At 42.7% G+C, this 21,886-nt stretch overlaps 1 protein-coding gene across 3 annotated transcripts in view; it reads right to left on the bottom strand.

Annotated features, from left to right (window-relative positions):
• Positions 1–1,159: 1,159 nt before the first annotated feature.
• Positions 1,160–21,886, bottom strand: part of NOL4 (nucleolar protein 4) — a 595,206-nt gene continuing 574,479 nt past the window's right edge. For all 3 annotated transcript variants that reach the window (XM_063923673.1, XM_063923672.1, XM_063923674.1), the window contains 3 exons: positions 11,714–11,894; positions 10,974–11,099; positions 1,160–3,718 (listed from right to left, as the gene is read on the bottom strand). In XM_063923673.1, coding sequence (XP_063779743.1) covers positions 3,525–3,718; positions 10,974–11,099; positions 11,714–11,894 — 501 coding nt within the window. In that variant the 3' untranslated portion in view covers positions 1,160–3,524. The remainder of the gene's footprint in view (positions 3,719–10,973; positions 11,100–11,713; positions 11,895–21,886) is intronic.

The following is a 21,886-nucleotide window of genomic DNA, read 5'->3' on the forward strand; positions in this document are numbered from 1 at the left end:
CCGCCGATTTTCCGGACCTCTTCAGTCTTCTGGCTCTGTAAGGGGGACGGCGGCGCGGCTCCGGGACCCATCCATGGCTGGGCCTGTGATCGTCCCTCTGGAGCTAATGTCCAGTAGCCTAAGAAGCCCAATCCACTCTGCACGCAGGTGAGTTCGCTTCTTCTCCCCTTAGTCCCTCGATGCAGTGAGCCTGTTGCCAGCAGGTCTCACTGAAAATAAAAAAACCTATTTAAACTTTTACTCTAAGCAGCTCAGGAGAGCCACCTAGATTGCACCCTTCTCGTTCGGGCACAAAATCTTAACTAAGGCTTGGAGGAGGGTCATAGGGGGAGGAGCCAGTGCACACCAGGTAGTCCTAAAGCTTTTTACTTTTGTGCCCAGTCTCCTGCGGAGCCGCTATTCCCCATGGTCCTTTCGGAGTCCCCAGCATCCACTAGGACGTTAGAGAAATATTGGCTTATAGTATAAAACTTAATGTTTTTTGGGGTTAAATGAGAATTTTTTTTTATTGTAAGTAATGAAATTATGAAGGGTGATTTTGCAAACATGCTGCTGGTGAGGTGGTGCATTTGAAACTTCTATTTCGGGCCGAGTTTGCAAACACGAATCTTGGTAAATTTCCATGTTCTGATGTTTTCGATGAAAAGTCCTTCAGAGTTTGGCTGATGGTGTATTTGATCGTATTTGTGATTACACCCGTGTTTTGAACTTCTCTTTTACTCCAGTGTTTTGTTTCTGGTAAATCTCCATGTCTAAAATTTACCAAGCAGTCCCGTATCTGCAAATTCAGACAAACACGGTGCACTGTCTCCGTGTGTTTATGAGATAAAAATTGGACTGCTGAGATACTTTCCAAGTAGTAAATTGTAACCCGTCTACTTATGAAAGAACCATCTTCAAAAGCGATGGCCATTTGAATGCAGGATAAGAGGGTGTAAATTGGAGTGCACATAGTTATCGTCAATATGTACTCAATGTGTGTCACAGTGGGGGAACGGTTACAGTTTTTACCAGACAGGAAGTTACTACAGGCTGCAGGTCACTTGTTGTGCTATGGTAATACTACAGTACCATTCACTGCCTGAGCAGTGTCTCACTGGCTACACCTAGCGTATATCACTTTAGGGTTCCCTTACCAAAAACAGAGAGTAGAAAATAATACGTTTTACACATAAATCAATTTATTTATCCAAACAAAACAGAGGAAATGTCAGCCCTCAAATCTTTGATTTTTTTTTCACTGAAATCTGTGGATCTGGTTCCACAACTTAAAGTTGTCTTGTTTAATAATAATGTACAATATATTAAAAATATTAATAATTCAATAGTTTTTCACATTATATTTCACAAACAGTATCACAAAAGTTTTTTTGTAAGTAAGCAACAATAATTCTAGAAACACTCAAAAAAGCATAGCAATGCCCACAGTTACAAGAAAAAGTGCACATTACCTAGTCACAATCACAGTCAGTCTATAGAAAACAGGTATGTTATGTACAAAATATCATCACTGATGCCTTAAACTCATTGTCAAAAATTGAATTACATTTTTACATGAAATAAGGCAAATTCAGGAATGCACAAGGGACGTGATATTTAACAAAAGCTAAACAACTAAACAAATATCATACTGTGCAAAGAATAAAGTACCTTCTACTGCTAAAGTGAAAAAGATGATTCAGTGCACAAAGAAACACTAGTAATGTGTAGTCCACATCATCAAATAATGAACTAGAGAGGCTGGAATTTGTATTCATTTACAGATTTTTTTGTACACGTTCTGGTCTTATGGAAGGTTATAATTTACCCCCTTTTTATTGGAGAGCAGTTAGCAGTGCACGGTTCTGCATGGCACTGTACTGCTAACACCTCCGGTAGCAAAAGTGTTTACCCGTTGGGCACTCAGTGGTGATGTCTATTGCACCCAATGGGTTGCTAAATATATCTGTGTAAAATGAAAAATTCACACCAGAGTGCAAATAATCCGATTGTCACTTGCAGCCTCTAAAATATCAGCAATATCCAACCTCAGAGAAAAGGACTTGCACACGTTACAGCAGCAAAAATGATGATGAAAGAACACAGCTATACATTCCCTGGGTTGTGTTATACAGAGAACTTGTAATGTAATTGATGCTCTAGAATCCTATGATACCCTGGCATCACTGCCAGGGGGATCCAGCTACATATATGCCAATGCTATGTTGTTGCAGAATACTTCACACTAACATTTCACCAACAATAATAATAATTTAAAAAAAAAAAAAAAAAGTACATTTGTAAACATATATAAAATTCAGAATTCTAGTTTTATCATCTGGTTTGTGAAGCTCCAATTCTCTTTGGGTAATAGAGAAGATTTAAATGTTTGTCAATTACATTTAAAGCTGCATTATTTTTCTCAAACTGTTGTTTATAAGATGGCACTGCCTTGTTCTCCATTGTGTATAGAAAACCTGCTCCCAATCATAGAGGTTTTAGTATAATTGTATTGTAAGGCAGTGCCATGTCACATGATGCGCTCTAATCCAGGCTCTCTAGAACCAACATCTAAGGAGACTTTCCCACATGTCCCTCTTCTGGAAGAGTATCAATCTTCTTGAATATGTAATAATTTCTTTTGAGGTACCTTTTATATTAGATATGTAGCTTCAAGGCTTTAGCAGGTATGGTACCTTACAAATGATTTATTTGACCTTGTCTCATCTAAAACCAAAACCCAGATACTCAACCATTTTCTCTAATGCTCTCCACAACAGCAGCTAACACAAAAGGCCTTGGACCTTTACTCTACACTGACAAAATCATTAAAATGAAAACAACGTTTAACATATAGAAAATATCACTTGAAAAATGGCTTCATTTGGACATGGAGGTATACATTCCTCGATCCTGTTACCCCTCAGCGGACGTGTTACCTGCTGTGCACTTTCTTCTAGCAATCGGAAACTGAAAGGGCTGTAGGAAATGGCAATTGAAAATAATTTCTCAATTGTAGGGAATGTGGAAAGTTCACTGTCATATAAATTAAAATGTCTGCATGAAAAAAGATGACCATATAAAAATCACATCATTTAAAAAATATGCAATCCTTCATTGAATATTCTACCATGAGGGTATGTTTGGCAATTTCTCCTGCCGTATCATGTAGATTTAATTCCAGAGTCAGTAGAATATTCCACTAATATTGCACTTGGAAATAATTTAACATCTTAGTGTCTCCCATTTGCTCCACTGCTTTGCATGACTTAATGATCTACAAGCCACATATGCAATATTTAAACCGACACACTGAGAACAAAAAGCTGGACACATCAAAGACCTGCAGAATGTCAGAGGTCTCAAGTTCACCGGCAGCACCTTAACATCACTTCATGGACTGAAAACAGCGTGGCATTATGGTAATTAGCTCCTCTACTCATCAGTGCGTGACTGGACAGGCCCACTCTGGCATCTACACTGTCGGCATGTCATTAGTGGAACTCCGGGATTAAATCAGGCCAGGGAAGATGTTGTTGTGTGACTCAGTTCTGCTGTAAGATCAGGTTTTCTAGTTCATCTGCTGAACGTAACAAAAATGCTGCAGATTCCCGGTAGCCGGCGACTAGTTGCCTGACTGCGTTAATTTCAGTAAGATTTAGCTGAGGTCTGGAACTTGCGCTGCTGGACGATGTGGAAGTAGTTGCTAGCTGACTCTTCATGCTCAGATCTGTTGGCCCTGTTAAAGACAACTCATATTTAATGCACATCAGTATCACAGCAATGCCTCTATCATACAGTATATTGGACTGCAAGGCACAGTCATCCGTACCCATTAGTCACATCAATGAAGCTGATGACAATGAGACGTTAATGGTTTTCAGGAGCAGATAATAGAGAATATTAATGTATGTAAAGGGCATTCATGTGCTATCAACTACAGGAAGACTGAAGCGTGTAAGGAATGAGCAGTATTACTGTACCAGGAGGTCTAAGTCATTAAAGGGTTTTTTTTTTTCTGCTTCAATTTTATTGATTTCATTATCACAGAGGACAGGCTGATATATACTGAAGGCTATTTACTAACACTGGTCAAAGGTTAAAAACCTGCACTAAAACTATAGTAGCCAATCATCAGTAAGCTTTAATCCGTCTACTGTGATTTAAACCATAGAAGCTGATGTTTGATTTGCTGGTAAGCTTTAGTACAGGGTAATGTAACTGATCTGTCCATTAGTTGGGTGCACTAGGAAAAGGGGAGGGCTACCTGTATTTTATCTATAGCTAGGGCGGTACTTTATTATATTGCTGATATGTGATCTAGGGGTTATCGCCCTGTGTTACGATAACTGTACAGTCCCTGCCTGATGTGTTCTCATATTTCATATAAAAAGGCTGTATAAATCTGCTCAATGTAGCAAAAACGCAGCTGATCCCTGATAGCCGGTGACTGGTTGCCTGACTGCATTCATTTCTGTAGGATTTAGCTAAGGCCTGAAGCCTTTGTTGCTGGAAGATGTTGAAGATGTTTCAATTATACTGAAACTCAGCCATTGTGGAACTACCTGTTCCAGCGCATACTGACAGCCACTGACAAGCACCAGCATGCCTTTCCTCAATGTCTTCCAGTGCATGCATATATCATCAACAATAGCTGTACTAGCAGGGCCCTGTTATTCAAAACAGATGAAGAAAAATAAAAAACTTTAAAATAAACTTTCACTGAGAAAAATATTTACCAGAACCATCTTAATGTATAGGCACACTGGGCAGCCTCTATTCTAGGGGCTTTCAAGCAGGTGCGGGCTGGGCCAGGGAGCATCTGCTTTTAGGATGATGCCTCCGGAGCTTCTTGGAAGGCAGGTAGTGAGTGCTCCTCGGCCGCTCTCTACCTGCCTCCCAGCCTGCAGCCAGACTGAAGCTATCCACCAATCAGAGTGCTGACAGCGATTCACTGTGGGACCGCAGGAGGGGTAAGTTATGACATTTTTTATTTTATTATTTATTCGCATGAATGGGAGGGTAGGTTAATTTCTTTGCCCAGAGCCTACAATGCTGTAAAGACAGCCCTGACATTCACTAAAACCGCCAATGTACCTCTTCACTTCTATTCTCCTCCTAAACTTAAAACAAACAATTAAAACAGGAAAGGGGCATCTTCCCTCACAGCCAGATTGCAGAGTACTGTCAGTCTGACTATCCACATTCATGATCCTCTCCAGTCTCCACATAGACTCACTGGAGCAATGTGCTTTGCTGACACAACACTAGAGCCAGGTTCACTGTCACTGTGAGATAATATATCCAAACTCTATCATACAGTTTATAAAACGGAATACAATTATGGTAATTATTCTTGCTTACTACAAATTAATTTGTGTTGAGTTAAAAGGAAAAGGGTGATGATTCATTGTCAGAAGAGACATGTACATGATGATGTGATGGCGGCATAACTCACCCTGCAAGGCGTAGGGAAAGCTCATTACATAGAAATCATTCGCCTGTTATTACATACTCTATAGCCCTGGATGTGGGAGAGCTCCTTAAAATTCAATGACATATCATATATGACTGAATTATGAGTCTCTTTGTAATGCTAATTTATCCGCATTACTTATACATTATCATAGTATGCTAGACCTTACTATTAGCACTAAAGGGTCACATTGGTGTCTGAATGAAAAGACATAACGGTGCATGTATAAATTAGAAATATGCAGGGCAAGCAAAACTATGTGTGTACCAGAAAAAGCAACAAACATAATTCATGCAATATCAATTCCCATCTGAACAACTGCAACTTTTCATTATCACACTTCTGCTTAATTGCCTATCGCCTCTCCAGCCTCTCTAACTCACCTACCTCACCCAGTGATCTTACGCCACCTCCCTGCACCGTAACTTACCGTACTGAGCACTCACATGTATCTCTTTGTATAACTCATGTCACCTGTGGTTGGCATATGCCACTGTACTCATTCATCTGCTGGAGAAACTATATATGGTGCCACTGTATTCATTCAGCTGCTGGAGTAGCTACATATGGTGGCACTATACTCATTCATGTGCTGGAGAAGCTACATATGGTGGCACTGTACTCATTCAGCTGCTGGAGAAGCTACATATGGTGGCAGTGTACTCATTCAGCTGCTGGAAAAGCTACATTTGGTGCTACTGTACTCATTCAGCTGCTGGAATAGCTAAATATGGTGGCACTATATTCATTCAGCTGCTGGAGAAGCTACATATGGTGGCACTGTACGCATTCAGCTGCTGGAGAAGCTACATATGGTGCTACTATACTCATTCAGCAGCTGGAGAAGCTGCATATGGTGGCATTGTACGCATTCAGCTGCTGGAGTAGCTACATATGGTGGCACTATACTCATTCAGCTGCTGGAGAAGCTACATATGGTGGCACTGTACTCATTCAGCTGCTGGAGAAGCTACATACGGTGGTACTGTACGCATTCAGCTGCTGGAGAAGCTACATATGGTGGCACTGTACTCATTCAGCTGCTGGAGAAGTTACATATGGTGCCATTGTACTTATTCAGCAGCTGTATAAGTTACATATGGTGGCACAGTACTTATTCAGCTGCTGGAGAAGCTACATATGGTGGCACTGTACTCATTCAGCTGATGGAGAAGCTACATATGGTGCCACTGTACTCATTCAGCTGCTGGAGTAGCTACATATGGTGGCACTATACTCATTCATGTGCTGGAGAAGCTACATATGGTGCCAATGTACTCAATCAGCTGCTGGAGAAGCTACATATGGTGCCGCTGTACTCATTCAGCTGCTGGAGTACCTACATATGGTGGCACTATACTCATTCAGCTGCTGGAGAAGCTACATATGGTGGCACTATACTCATTCAGCTGCTGGAGAAGCTACATATGGTGGCACTGTACTCATTCAGCTGCTGGAAAAGCTACATTTGGTGCTACTGTACTCATTCAGCTGCTGGAATAGCTAAATATGGTGGCACTATATTCATTCAGCTGCTGGAGAAGCTACATATGGTGGCACTGTACGCATTCAGCTGCTGGAGTACATACATATGGTGGCACTATACTCATTCAGCTGCTGGAGAACCTAACTACGGTGGTACTGTACACATTCAGCTGCTGGAGAAGCTACATATGGTGGCACTGTACTTATTCAGCAGCTGTAGAAGTTACATATGGTGGCACAGTACTTATTCAGCTGCTGGAGAAGCTACATATGTTGGCACTATACTCATTCAGCTGCTGGAGAAGCTACATATGGTAGCACTGTACGCATTCAGCTGCTGGAGAAGCTACATATGGTGCCGCTGTACTCATTCAGCTGCTGGAGTACCTACATATGGTGGCACTATACTCATTCAGCTGCTGGAGAAGCTATATATGGTGGCACTATACTCATTCAGCTGCTGGAGAAGCTACATATGGTGGCACTGTACGCATTCAGCAGCTGGAGAAGTTACATATGGTGCCACTGTATTTATTCAGCAGCTGTAGAAGTTACATATGGTGGCACTGTACTCATTCAGCTGCTGGAGAAGCTACATATGGTGGCACTATACTCATTCAGCTGCTGGAGAAGCTACATATGGTGGCACTGTACTCATTCAGCTGCTGGAAAAGCTACATTTGGTGCTACTGTACTCATTCAGCTGCTGGAATAGCTAAATATGGTGGCACTATATTCATTCAGCTGCTGGAGAAGCTACATATGGTGGCACTGTACGCATTCAGCTGCTGGAGTACATACATATGGTGGCACTATACTCATTCAGCTGCTGGAGAACCTAACTACGGTGGTACTGTACACATTCAGCTGCTGGAGAAGCTACATATGGTGGCACTGTACTTATTCAGCAGCTGTAGAAGTTACATATGGTGGCACAGTACTTATTCAGCTGCTGGAGAAGCTACATATGTTGGCACTATACTCATTCAGCTGCTGGAGAAGCTACATATGGTAGCACTGTACGCATTCAGCTGCTGGAGAAGCTACATATGGTGCCGCTGTACTCATTCAGCTGCTGGAGTACCTACATATGGTGGCACTATACTCATTCAGCTGCTGGAGAAGCTATATATGGTGGCACTATACTCATTCAGCTGCTGGAGAAGCTACATATGGTGGCACTGTACGCATTCAGCAGCTGGAGAAGTTACATATGGTGCCACTGTATTTATTCAGCAGCTGTAGAAGTTACATATGGTGGCACAGTACTTATTCAGCTGCTGGAGAAGCTACATATGGTGGCACTATACTCATTCAGCTGCTGGAGAAGCTACATATGGTGGCACTGTACGCATTCAGCTGCTGGAGAAGCTGCATATGGTGGCACTGTACTTATTCAGCTGCTGGAGAAGCTACATATGGTGCTACTGTACTTATTCAGCTGCTGGAGAAGCTACATATGGTGCTACTGTACTCATTCAGCAGCTGGAGAAGCTACATATGGTGCCACTGTACTCATTCAGCAGCTGGAGAAGCTGCATATGGTGGCACTGTACTTATTCAGCTGCTGGAGAAGCTACATATGGTGCTACTGTACTTATTCAGCTGCTGGAGAAGCTACATATGGTGCTACTGTACTCAGCCAGCAGCTGGAGAAGCTACATATGGTGCTACTGTACTCATTCAGCTGCTGGAGTAGCTACATATGGTGCCACTGTACTCATTCAGCTGCTGGAGAAGCTACATATAGTGGCACTGTATTTATTCAGCAGCTGGAGAAGCTACATATGGTGGCACTGTACTCATTCAGTTGCTGGGGAAGCTACGTATGGTGGCACTGTACTCATTCAGCTGCTGGAGAAGCTACGTATGGTGGCACTGTACTCATTCATCAGCTGGAGAAGCTACATATGGTGCCACTGTACTCATTAAGCTGCTGGAGAAGCTACATATGGTGGCACTGTACTCATTAAGCTGCTGGAGAAGCTACATATGGTGCCACTGTACTCATTAAGCTGCTGGAGAAGCTACATATGGTGGCACTGTACTCATTCAGCTGCTGGAGAAGGTACATATGGTGGCACTGTATTTATTCAGCTGCTGGAGAAGTTACATATGGTGCTACTGTACTCATTAAGCTGCTGGATAAGCTACATATGGTGCCACTGTACTCATTAAGCTGCTGGAGAAACTACATATGGTGGTACTGTACTCATTCAGCTGCTGGAGAAACTACATATGGTGCTACTGTACTCATTCAGCTGCTGGAGAAGTTACATATGGTGGTACTGTACTCATTCAGCTGCTGGAGAAGGTACATATGGTGGCACTGTACTCATTCAGCTGCTGGAGAAGTTACATATGGTGGCGCTGTACTCATTCAGCTGCTGGAGAAGGTACATATGGTGGCACTGTACACATTAAGCTGCTGGATAAGCTACATATGGTGGCACTGTACTCATTCAGCTGCTGGAGAAGGTACATATGGTGGCGCTGTACTCATTCAGCAGCTGGAGAAGTTACATATGGTGGCACTGTACTCATTCAGCTGCTGGCGAAGGTATATATGGTGCACTGTACTCATTCAGCTGCTGTAGAAGCTACATATGGTGGCACTGTACTCATTCAGCTGCTGGAGAAACTACATATTGTGGCACTGTACTCATTCAGCTGCTGGAGAAGCTACATATGGTGCCACTGTACTCATTCAGCTGCTGGATAAGCTACATATGGTGCCACTGTACTCATTCAGCTGCTGGAGAAGCTAACTCTGCTATAAAGATGTGTCCTCATACATCTGACATCAATACACCATGCAGCATGAGATGTCTGGCGTGAGTGAGCCACCAGGTCCTGTACAACTCTGCTAACGTCAAGCATCTTTTGATGAAAATGTATCTTAGTTGTAATGAGATGTGCATATGAAGCACCAGGAGACTTTGGTGATTTATTTGATATGCAACACTTGTATATTGTACATGAGTCATAATACAGACATGACATTTTGACCCAATCAAAATATTAACATGGAAAATACAGACAGATATTATCAATGTCAACATTGTGACCATGTCTATATTCTGCATGTCCACAATTTGAACATATCAAAATACACACAATCAAAATGTCGCCATGATATAAGTGCAAGCAATCTTACATTAAAGAGTCATTAGATATACTTTTATATAAGCTGACCTACTAATGTAAAGGGAACAGTTGGTACTAGTATCTTGTTATTAGGGGAATGACTCTTTGGATCTAAACTTTTTATACTGTATTAGTAACACCATCTGCTTCCAATACACCCATGATGCCAATGGATGTCAGGCATGTCACTGGGCAGTCCCGGGCACTTGCTAGTGACTGGTGGTTGGGGAAACTACACTGATTTGCAAAAACTGATTGAAAGGATGGATCAAATAGAAACCCATTGGGGCTGCCGTCTAACCCTTCTTTTGACTGCATGTGAGAGCACTGTCTGCAGCACTACAAAGCCCAGTCACTGCAAGTGATACAGTGAAGCATACAGTGGAGAGTGTTTCTGAGCACTGGTCCTGGTTATAAGACGATTGCTCCTCATGAGACACCCCAAAGTCTGCAGCATACAGAGTGGTAGAGATTGCTACCATAGCAATGATATAAGCCTGAAAGAAGTGCGGGTGAAGAAGTGTCCATCCCAGCCAACAGTGATGTAGAACATATGTGCACCAGCTCGGTCTTAATGTTGCTGTAATGACCGTGGGAGTGATACTTGATGTTAACTAAGCCTGGATTCACATGCTGGCCATGTTACTGCTAGCTGTAACTGTGTGTCAGGTAGGGCCTGGCCGCAACTAGAGAAACAGAACTACATCAACGTTTACAACTTGTTATTTGCAACATACAGTATACGTCTACACATGCAGAGTTATTAAGCCAATCCTGTTTATCTATTGCTCTTATAGCACCAAGTTTACCCTGCAACTATTTCCCTTACTCCCACCCCACTTTTAATAATACAAATTAATGCACCATTTTATTTTTCCCCCCTTACCATTTGTATTGTTACTTGGTGTCGCAGGTGAGGCAGGCAGGGGGTCAACCGGGTCAACGCCTGAAGGGTGAAGCACACGTCCACCTCCGGTTGCGAGACCATCCAAAGACGACCTAGGTGGAGGCACTGAAGATGTCGAAAGTAAGTGAACCTACCATTCCCATGCCACATACCACAGCCCAGAGGTCGCATACAAATATAACTTTATAAAAGTAGACTTAACAAAGTGTTTCCTCTTAATGAATTGTGCATTTTGTAAATCATATTCCATAAACGTCACTAGTGTAACTATACATTTCCTGAATATTGGCTGATACAGCTAAACTAAAATATGAAAAAATATCATGTGAGATTGACAATAGTTGCCATACCCTTTACTTCTAGCCACTGTTATCAGTCATTCTAGGTGGAGCTAGGCGTAGTGCCTTGTCCATCACTGTGATACTGGCTGTAGAGCCTCCCCATCATAAAATCCTTCTCTCACATATGTTCAACTCTGATAAGCTCTCCATATATAGAATGAAGAACTTACTTAGTAGTTACTGAATAAAGCAACTTGCATTTTGTCAATCTCTACTAAATCTATATCTGAATAAATGAATCAATATAAACAAGTTTCGGATTAACTCGATGATGTGTTCTACATTGTTTTATTCTGATAGATTAATATAATAGACAATTGTGTTTTAATTGTAGACTTTAATTAAACTAGCTGAAAGAGGAAATGCAGTGACACTCACCACTGTTAGAAGTATCGGAGAGATTGAGTAAGCCTCCTCCTAGCCCCCGGTAACTATGGTAACTGTAAGTCCCATTCCCATTGATGTATAGCACTTCTTGTGTGCTGGATACAGCGGACGTGGAGTAAGTGACCTGTGCAGTTTCTTGCTTGCATGGTTTGTCGGGTAGTGCTGGTTCATCCTGCAAGACAATGTGTCAACATGTATCAGCGTATTAATGCAACATTTATTTTTACATATAACAGGTTTTTACTTTATGTATTAAGGGAGTTCTAATATTTGCAGACAAATAAGAGATTCGCTGTATATGGATACTGTGGATTTAGTGAACAATGTTAGTAAAATCCCTCCCTGTACAGTATATTAACAGTATTAAGGATATATGAAAATTGCATGTTCTGTTTCCAAACCCTTGGGGGAAGCACTTTTTCCCTACACTGCACAATTCATGAGGCAAGCATCCTGAGTTGGACTGAAATTGGACGTATATTCTTCCCAAATTGTGTGCATGGAAGAAATGTGTATATTCACCTGAATGTACTGTTGTACATAACTTGCAATATGCCTGCCCTATCTGGGGATGTTTGAGAAGTGCCGCCACCCAGGGCACAAGGTCAAGGGGGCTGGTCTGGGGCAACTGTATTGGTTTACAGCATCCTGCAGATCTGCCGAGAAGCCACCTTGCATGTCATTAGGAAGCATTTGGAGCTCAGTTTCCTGGTCCCAGCAGTGGCCCAGCCCCCTCTTCATGACAGCATGTGCAGTGACTGACGTGGGCGTATTATTTGGCTATGTGAACACTTTGTTGCTACTAGTCATCATTAGAAACGAGCAATAGCACTTTGCAAAAGATACAACTGGAAACTAGTCTAACTACGCATAGTCCGCAATTCTGTCAGCACCCCCTCACTGGGTACTGCCCACTTGAGAAAGCCCTATTACATCCCAGTTAAGTCCCTTCAGATGCCAAGTGCAGACGCAACTGAAAAGCGTACAACATCGCCTGGACCTGTACATGCTCAGCTGAGTGCACGGTGTAAAAACACAAGATGTGCTCTGCAAATGGACAAACGGTCATCTCCGCATCAGTCCCAGCGTAAGCACGGAGAAAGGAGCGTGACGCATTCCTTTTTGTTATCCACCAATGTCTTTCATGTATACAGACTTAGAATTACAGTCCAGTATTTTAATTACCGGTAAAATCTTTCATTCATGTAATAAGTGCAGCACTATTTAAACTTATATGGCTCAAGGTTAAGAGCTGCAGACAAATCTTAGATAGAAGACTGACACTGTATACTCCACACCCGCCCTTCCGTTAGAGAAGGAACCTATGTATATTGTTGAGTGCTGAGATTTTCTATAGACAAGGTCAGTTACATAGAGAGACTCTGGAAGGAAGACGGGGAGAGCTGTTTATAGTACTTAGCAGTCATCGTTTTATAAATGGGTGAAAGAAAATGTATTAGTCTGTTGAAGATAAAGAACTATGTTTGGAATATGTGCAGTGTACAAAGGATACAGCGGAACGCAGCATCCTGTATGTTGGCAATTTGTGCAGCATTTGAGAGCATGGTCAATCAACTGCTTTTATGTTGTCATTTCCCATGAAAAAATATAATAAACTGAGTAAAATAACTTTTAGGACTTTAGATTGTGGGGTATATGCAATTAGCGGCGAATCGCGGCAAATTATCGCTGTTTTTTAATTCGACACAATTCGACAGGTGAATTCCGGCAGGTGGCTTCCGGAATTCACCATATTCAATTAAAAACGGATTCGACAGTCCCGCGGGCGAAAAACGTCCGATTTGCCGGATTTTGCCGCGATTTAAAAAACCGGGGAAAACCGGGGAAAAAATGGCGTGGGGTCCCCCCTCCAAAGCATAACCAGCCTCGGGCTCTTCGAACTGGTCCTGGTTCTAAAAAAGCGGGGAAAAAATTGACAGGGGATCCCCCGTATTTTTAAAACCAGCACCGGGCTCTGCGCCTGGTGCTGGTGCAAAAAATACGGGGGACAAAAAGAGTAGGGGTCCCCGTATTTTTTACACCAGCATCGGGCTCCACTAGCTGGACAGATAATGCCACAGCCGGGGGTCACTTTTATACAGTGCCTTGCGGCCGTGGCATTAAATATCCAACTAGTCACCCCTGGCCGGGGTACCCTGGGGGAGTGGGGACCCCTTCAATCAAGGGGTCCCCCCCCCCAGCCACCCAAGGGCCAGGGGTGAAGCCCGAGGCTGTCCCCCCCATCCAAGGGCTGCGGATGGGAGGCTGATAGCCTTGAGTAAAATGACAGAATATTGTTTTTTTCCAATAGTACTACAAGTCCCAGCAAGCCTCCCCCGCAAGCTGGTACTTGGAGAACCACAAGTACCAGCATGCGGGAGAAAAACGGGCCCGCTGGTACCTGTAGTACTACTGGAAAAAAAATACCCAAATAAAAACAGGAGACACACACCGTGACAAGTACAACTTTATTACACACTGCCGACACACATACATACTTACCTATGTTGACACGCCGACTGCCACAGTCTCCGACGATCCGAGGGTACCTGTGAAAAAAATTATACTCACCTGCCAGTGTCCAGAGATAAATCCACGTCCAGAGATAATCCTCGTACTTGGCAAAAAAAAAAACACGAACACCCGAACCACCGGACTGAAAGGGGTCCCATGTTGACACATGAGACCCCTTTCCCCGAATGCCGGGACATCACGTGACTCCTGTCACTGAGGTCCCTTCAGCCAATCAGGAAGCGCTACTCCGTGGCGCTCACCTGATTGGCTGTGCGCGCACAGCTGCCTCCATTACTTTCAATGGTGGGAACTTTGCCGTCAGCGGTGGGGTTACCCGCGGTCAGCCGCTGACCGGCGGGTGACCCCACCGCTAACCGCAAAGTTCCCACCATTGAATATAATAGAGGCAGCTGTGCGATGCGCTGACAGCTCAGACGCGCACAGAGCCAATCAGCAGAGTGCAAGGACGTTGCGCTCGCTGATTGGCTTACGAGACCTTTCAGTGACAGCAGTCACGGGGGGGGGGTCTCTCTGCATTCGGGGAAAGGGGTCCCATGTGTCAACATGGGACCCCTTTCAGTTCGCTGGTCGGGTGTTCGTTTTCTTTTTTTGACAAGTACGTGGATTTATCTCTGGACCATGGATCAGGTGAGTATAATTATCTTTAATTTTCAGGTACCCGTGGATTCTACTTGGAGAAGAGGACCGACTGCTTTGTGTCAACATAGGTAAGTATGTGTGTGTCGGCAGTGTGTAATAAAGTTGTACTTGTCACGGTGTGTGTCTCCTGTTTTTATTTGGGTATTTTTCCCCCAGTAATACTACAGGTACCAGCGGGCCCGGTTTTCCTCCGCATGCTGGTACTTGTGGTTCTCCAAGTACCAGCTTGCGGGGGAGGCTTGCTGGGACTTGTAGTACTATTGGAAAAAACAATATTCTGTCATTTTACTCAAGGCTATCAGCCTCCCATCCGCAGCCCTTGGATGGGGGGGACAGCCTCGGGCTTCACCCCTGGCCCTTGGGTGGCTGGGGGGGGGACCCCTTGATTGAAGGGGTCCCCACTCCCCCAGGGTACCCCGGCCAGGGGTGACTAGTTGGATATTTAATGCCACAGCCGCAAGGCACTGTATAAAATTGACCCCCGGCTGTGGCATTATCTGTCCAGCTAGTGGAGCCCGCTGCTGGTGTAAAAAATACGGGGGACCCCTACTCTTTTTGTCCCCCGTATTTTTTGCACCAGCACCAGGCGCAGAGCCCGGTGCTGGTTTTAAAAATACGGGGGATCCCCTGTCAATTTTCCCCCCGCATTTTTAGAACCAGGACCAGCTCGAAGAGCCCGAGGCTGGTTATGCTTTGGAGGGGGGACCCCACGCCATTTTTTTTCTGAATTTTACCATTCCATCTAAAAATAAAATAAAATAAAATAAAAATTATTTTAAAAAATATATAAATAATACTTGTGCCTCAAAAAAAGACAAACCAAGTACCTAATCCCTTCTAATATAAATAGATATGCTATTATCAATAAAAAAAACACACAAAAAAACATATATTTTTTTTTTTTTATTAGTTTCACCCACCAAAGTGTGGCGGATTGAAAATGTCGAATTTACTGTCTAAAAGCACTGTTGTCGAATTTCCAAACTTCAATTGAATACACTTTGGTCGAATTGCAGCACTTGTATCATTGCAGAAAAGTCGAATTTGACAAAAGTCGAATTTCAAAAAGTCGAATTTTGAAAGTCTGTTTTTTGGACGGAAAGCACTGAATTGCATTGACGATTTTTTTTTTTGGGGCGAAAAATTCCCGAAATTCGACAATTTCGGGAATTCGACCGCAATTGCATATACCCCATTGGGTGTGTTTGTCATGAAAGGGAGAGAAAATACTGTACATCTTTGCAATTTTTCATATTGTAGGCATTAAAACGTGATAGATTGGGAAAAATAAATGGCATGGTTTATAAATATCTAGACTTCGGCAAAGTGATGAGGCAAAAATCAAAGATAAGCATCAATTTACAAATGCAAAGGACATGGAGGGCAATTAGAATATGTACAGTATACAACAAAGTGCACGTTTCACCACCAACCTATAGACCTATTTTTATCAACACAATGCTTCCGCTTTTTATGGCAGCGAATTATCATTAAACTTCAGGTACAGTACTTGTTATTCTGCCTTTTGAGTTCATAAGTACTACAGCTGTGCTCACTTACATCTAGCCCCCTGGTACATTAAATAGCCCTTCAAGTCACGCCATGCCATGGCGTAACTTGGTAGCGCAGAGCGTCCTTTCATGCAACTTTTCCCATTAAATGCATCTTATTCGCATTGGTGTGCAAATAAGACACACAAGCAGCTTATGCTGATTAAAATGATATGTGGCATGCCTATATTCTGTGTAAAACTGTGGCTATATCTGCATACCAAATCGTAAGCTAGAGTTTTCCTAGTAACATAGCCGCAGACGCACACAAAATATAGGCATGCCACATATAATTTTAATCAGCAGAGTCTGCTTGTGCGTCCTATTCAATTTCTCATAGCAAAGCAAATAAGACGCATTTAAAAAATAATACCCTCAATGCTAACGGAGTTGCACGAGACCTGTCAGCTCACTCACACCAGGTATCTCCCACTGCGTTGTGTACTGAGGCAAGATGTATGAGGACACATCTGTAGTTTCGTTTTATTTTTTTTCTCCTTTAACATGGTTCAGAGCACAGTGAACTTTATAGTATTTGGTGGTACAGTTATACCTACAAAAGTAGTGCAAAATTCCAAAATGTAGGCAAAATTTTTTTTCAGTCTCTAGTGCTGTAAAATAATATATATACGTATATATATTTATTTTATTTTATTTTTTAAATGACCAAATTGGGTAAATAATGGCCAAGTGAGACCGTACTCTCCATATTGTGGATCAATATCTCCAACTAACCACACACTATATAAACTGGGAAATAAAAAAATGTGTTGTCAGTACAGATGTGTCCTCATACATCTAGGGGGGAGTTCAATTGAGGACGAATGGATTTGCCCTGTCAAATAAGTGTGGCATCAGCCACATTTTACGGCAGCGGGATCTCGCTCAAAAGTGTTCGCTTTGATGAGTGCTTTTGAGCGAGTTGGGGTGTGAACTAGCCGGGCAAAGGGTGCAAGTCAGGCTGCCGCTGCTGGCATTTAAATGCTGTGGCAACAGCAAAATTGCACCCTTTGCCTTCAATTGAATTCCCTCCCTAGCCTGAATACACCATGCAGGGTGAGATTCCTGGTGCCAGGTCCCATGCAACTCTGCTAGCGTCGGGCATCTTTTTTAGCTGAAAGGCATCTTAGTTGCAGAACGATGCGACACACCAGAAGACGGTGCTGATCAATGTGATATACACTTGTATATTGTGAGACTGAGACTGTATACGAAGCAGAACAGAACTTGTATTGGAAAAACCTGCACATGTACCTTAATGGTCCTGTGATGACGGTCGCAATGAGAATTTATTTGCAAAGTGAGTGACAATAATTTGTGGGAGGTAACAGGGGAATGGCGACTGAAATGCAGGCATGCCGTGGGTGTGTCACAGCTTACGACTGCGATTCCATGAGCAGCTACAATGGCTCTGGCATCTTACTGGCAGGGACAAGCAATTGTACCCTAGGGTTATTTAGAAGGTTGACCGATGTGCATGCAATGGTTGCGCCTTTGTATGTATGCGGCGGATCAGAGACGACACCAGTGGGTGCCTCAATACAAATACCAGTGGCTGTGACGTTTGCATGTGTCCACACAGAGTCACAGCTGCCACAGCATATGCGCACATCTCAGGGGATGGGAGTCAGGCCCAGGGATCGTTACACCACAGCTGCCAACATTTTCTATTAGTTTTATGAGACCCTTTGCTCCTGATTCGGGCATCATGTTAGATAGTGTCTATTTGTGACCTATAGTGCATCCGGAAAGTATTCACAGCGCTTCACTTTTTCCACATTTTGTTATGTTACAGCCTTATTACAAAATTGAATAAATTATTTTATCTCCTCAAAATTCTACACACAATATCCCATAATGACAATGTGAAAAAACTGTTTTTAAAAGTTTTTTTTAAAGATTTTTGCAAATTTATTAAAAATATAAAACTAAGAAATCACGTGTACATAAGTATTCACAGCCTTTGTTGATGCACCTTTGGCAGCAATTACTGCCTCAAGTCTTTTTGAATATGATGCCACAAGATTGGCACACCTATCTTTGGACAGTTTCGCCCAATCCTCTTTGCAGCACCTCTCAAGCTCCATCAGGTTGGATGGGAAGCGTCGGTGCACAGCCATTTTCAGATCTCTCCAGAGATGTTCAATAAGATTCAAGTCTGGGCTCTGGCTGGGCCACTCAAGGACATTCACAGAGTTGTCCTGAAGCCACTCCTTTGAAATCTTGGCTGTGTGCTTAAGGTCGTTGTCCTGCTGAAAGATGAACCGTCGCCCCAGTCTGAGGTCAAGAGCGCTCTGAAGCAGGTTTTCATCCAGGATGTCTCTGTACATTGCTGCATTCATCTTTCCCTCTATCCTGACTAGTCTCCCAGTTCCTGCCGCTGAAAAACATCCCCACAGCATGATGCTGCCACCACCATGCTTCATTGTAGGGATAGTATTGGCCTGGTGATGAGCGGTGCCTGGTTTCCTCCAAACATGACGCCTGGCATTCACGCCAAAGAGTTCAATCTTTGTCTCATAAGACCAGAGAATTTTGTTTCTCATGGTCTGAGAGTCCTTCAGATGTATTTTGGCAAACTCCAGGTCGGCTGCCATGTGCTTTTTACTAAGGAGTGGTTTCCGTCTGGTCACTCTACCATACAGGCCTGAATGGTGGATTGCTGAAGATATAGTTGTCCTTTTGGAAGGTTCTCCTCTCTCCACAGAGGAATGCTGTAGCTCTGACAGAGTGACCATCGGGTTCTTGGTCAACTCCCTGACTAGGGCAATTCTCCTCCAATCGCTCAGTTTAGATGGCCAGCTCTAGGAAGAGCCCTGGTTGTTCCGAACTTCTTCAATTTATGGATGATGGAGGTCACAGTGCTCATTGGGATCTTCAAAGCAGCAGATATTTTTCTGTACCCTTCCCTAGATTTGTGCCTCGAGACAATCCTGTCTCGGAGGTCTACAGACAATTCCTTTGACTTCATGCTTGATTTGTGCTCAGACACATAGGCGTGCGCAGGGGGGGTGCCTGGTGCGCACAGGCACCCCCTAATGTCTGTAACCCCCTCACACACACCTGCTGCTGCAGTATCAGTGATCGACGAGTGTGCTCATTTCTGTCCTCCCGCCCATTGCGTCCGCCACCACCTCCGCTCAGTCTGGCTGTTATTCATTTTTATGGTGCAGCATCACTGACGTAATCCTACTCCCAGTTCCTCTAACCTGTGGGATGTGTCGTGATGATGTCATGCTGCGTGCATGGCCGCTCATGCTCCCACACACACTCTCTCTCTCCTCATCATGTGCCAACGCCACAGAATACAGCGTTCCTCTTGGAGGAGGACAAGTTCAAATTCAATATCAAAATATATTTCGAGAGATTAGGATATAACCTATGGTAATACAATATACAAATTGAACATATATTAAACAGATTTTATCTATCTAGCTATCGATCTATCTATATATATCTATCTATCTGTGCATCAATTCTCTATATTATTTAGTTTGCATTGAGTTTCAATATGTGGTGGTAGACAAGCCTGATAAGTGGTGTTAGACATGCCCAATAGGCGGTGCTAAACACGTCCTTCTAATCGTGCACCCCCTAATAAAATGTCCTGCGCACGCCTATGCTCAGACATGCACTGTCAAGTGTGGGGCCTTATATAGACAGGTGTGTGCCTTTCCAAATTATGTCAAATCAACGGAATTTACCACAGCTATAGGAACATCTCAAGGATGATCAGTGGAAACAGGATGCACCTAAATTTTGAGGCTGTAACATAACAAAATGTGGAAAAAGTGATACGCTGTGAATACTTTCCGGATGCACTGTACGAGAATGGCATAATTTCATGTTCCCTGAGCAGCATTACACAATACATTCTTTAGCATTGTAAATATTTTTGTTACAAAAAATAAATATAGAAATCTCAGAAAATGAGAAGAGATTATAAGAAATGTATCTGAAATGCAGAAGAGGGGGGTCTATTTAATTCAAGTCTGAATTCCTGACTTGTTGGTAAAACGGCAGTTTCTGACAATTTAAGGTCGAATCCAGATTCAACCTATTCAATTAAACTGCCATTTTTCCGACAAGTCAGAAATTCCAACTTCTCGGAAAACACGTTTAATGGCGGATTAGCCGCGGATCCACGTGTTTTGTCCGATTAGTGGCCAAATCCGACAGGTTTTAACCCCGTTTCAGACAATGTCAATTCGACTTTAAAAAAAAGTCTGATTGGCATTGTTGGGAACGGCCAAAACCTGTTGGATTTGGCCGCAAATTGAATACTGAAATGTCGGATCCTTTCTGTCGGAAAGGATCTGACATCAATTGAATAGATCCCTAAAGCATTATACACTCGGGGGCATATTCAGTTAGCCATGGAAAAATCTGTGTAATATCTGTCACAACTGCACAATTTAATTATAAAAAGTGGTTGCGCAGTGTATTAGTGGCCAAAAGCAAAGTAATTAGGGTAAAAAGTGGCAAATGGCTAATTTTTACATTTTTTAATCACACTAAAAAAAATGATAGTACAGTAAGTGTTTTTCAGTAAATGAAATGCTCTAGAATAATGCCCGTACGTCAATTTTTGTATCATTATAAACCACCTTTAAAAATTTGTTAAAAACCACTTGTAACTCCAACCGCAAGTATAAAAACACCTGTCCCATCAATACAAATCCCCCATATATCTGTCCCAGAATGATACTGCTTACACCTAGGCTTACCATACTATCCCTTTGAACCAGGACACTTATGAATTACACAGGTTCTATGGCTGATTAAAACCAGCTGAAACATAGGCATGAATGAAGCCCACCATAGAACCTGTGTAGCTCATGACTGTCCTGGCTCAAAGGGATAGTATGGTAAGCCGACTGAAACCTAATATCAACATTTTCTCCATGTTGACATCTTGCAGATGCCGACATGTTAGATGTTGAAGTTTTACCCATGTGGACATCATAACAATCGGACTGCGTAACCATGCTCCCTGGAAAACAAGACACGCAGTTATATCACTGCACTCCTGTGTCTGTGATATAACAGCTATCAGAAATATTTGCTAGAGCACAGTGACTCCGTCTACAATCAACATGAAGTAATACATGTGCCACCTAACCTACTAATTATAAATATCTAAACAGATGATTGATTTACAATTATTCTTCATTTTATGTTTCATGTAATTAATTCCTCTCTGGGCGCCAATGCTCATGGGGCTTTAACTGTATAACCTCTTGCTTGTTAACAAAATCGTGTTTGAATAAGTGTTCTCTGGCAGCATTCCCTTGTTACCAGGTAACCGACAAGAATGAATGATACTCCAAACTGGCCAGGGGTAAATCATTAACGTAGCATAATTCATTTACAGTATTTAAAAAAAAAAAATGTACTGTACAAAAAAATCCTGAATATGCCTACATAACTTGGCAGCATG

The sequence above is a fragment of the Pseudophryne corroboree genome, chromosome 5 (assembly GCF_028390025.1).
Source record: "Pseudophryne corroboree isolate aPseCor3 chromosome 5, aPseCor3.hap2, whole genome shotgun sequence".
Classification (NCBI taxonomy): Eukaryota; Metazoa; Chordata; class Amphibia; order Anura; family Myobatrachidae; genus Pseudophryne; species Pseudophryne corroboree.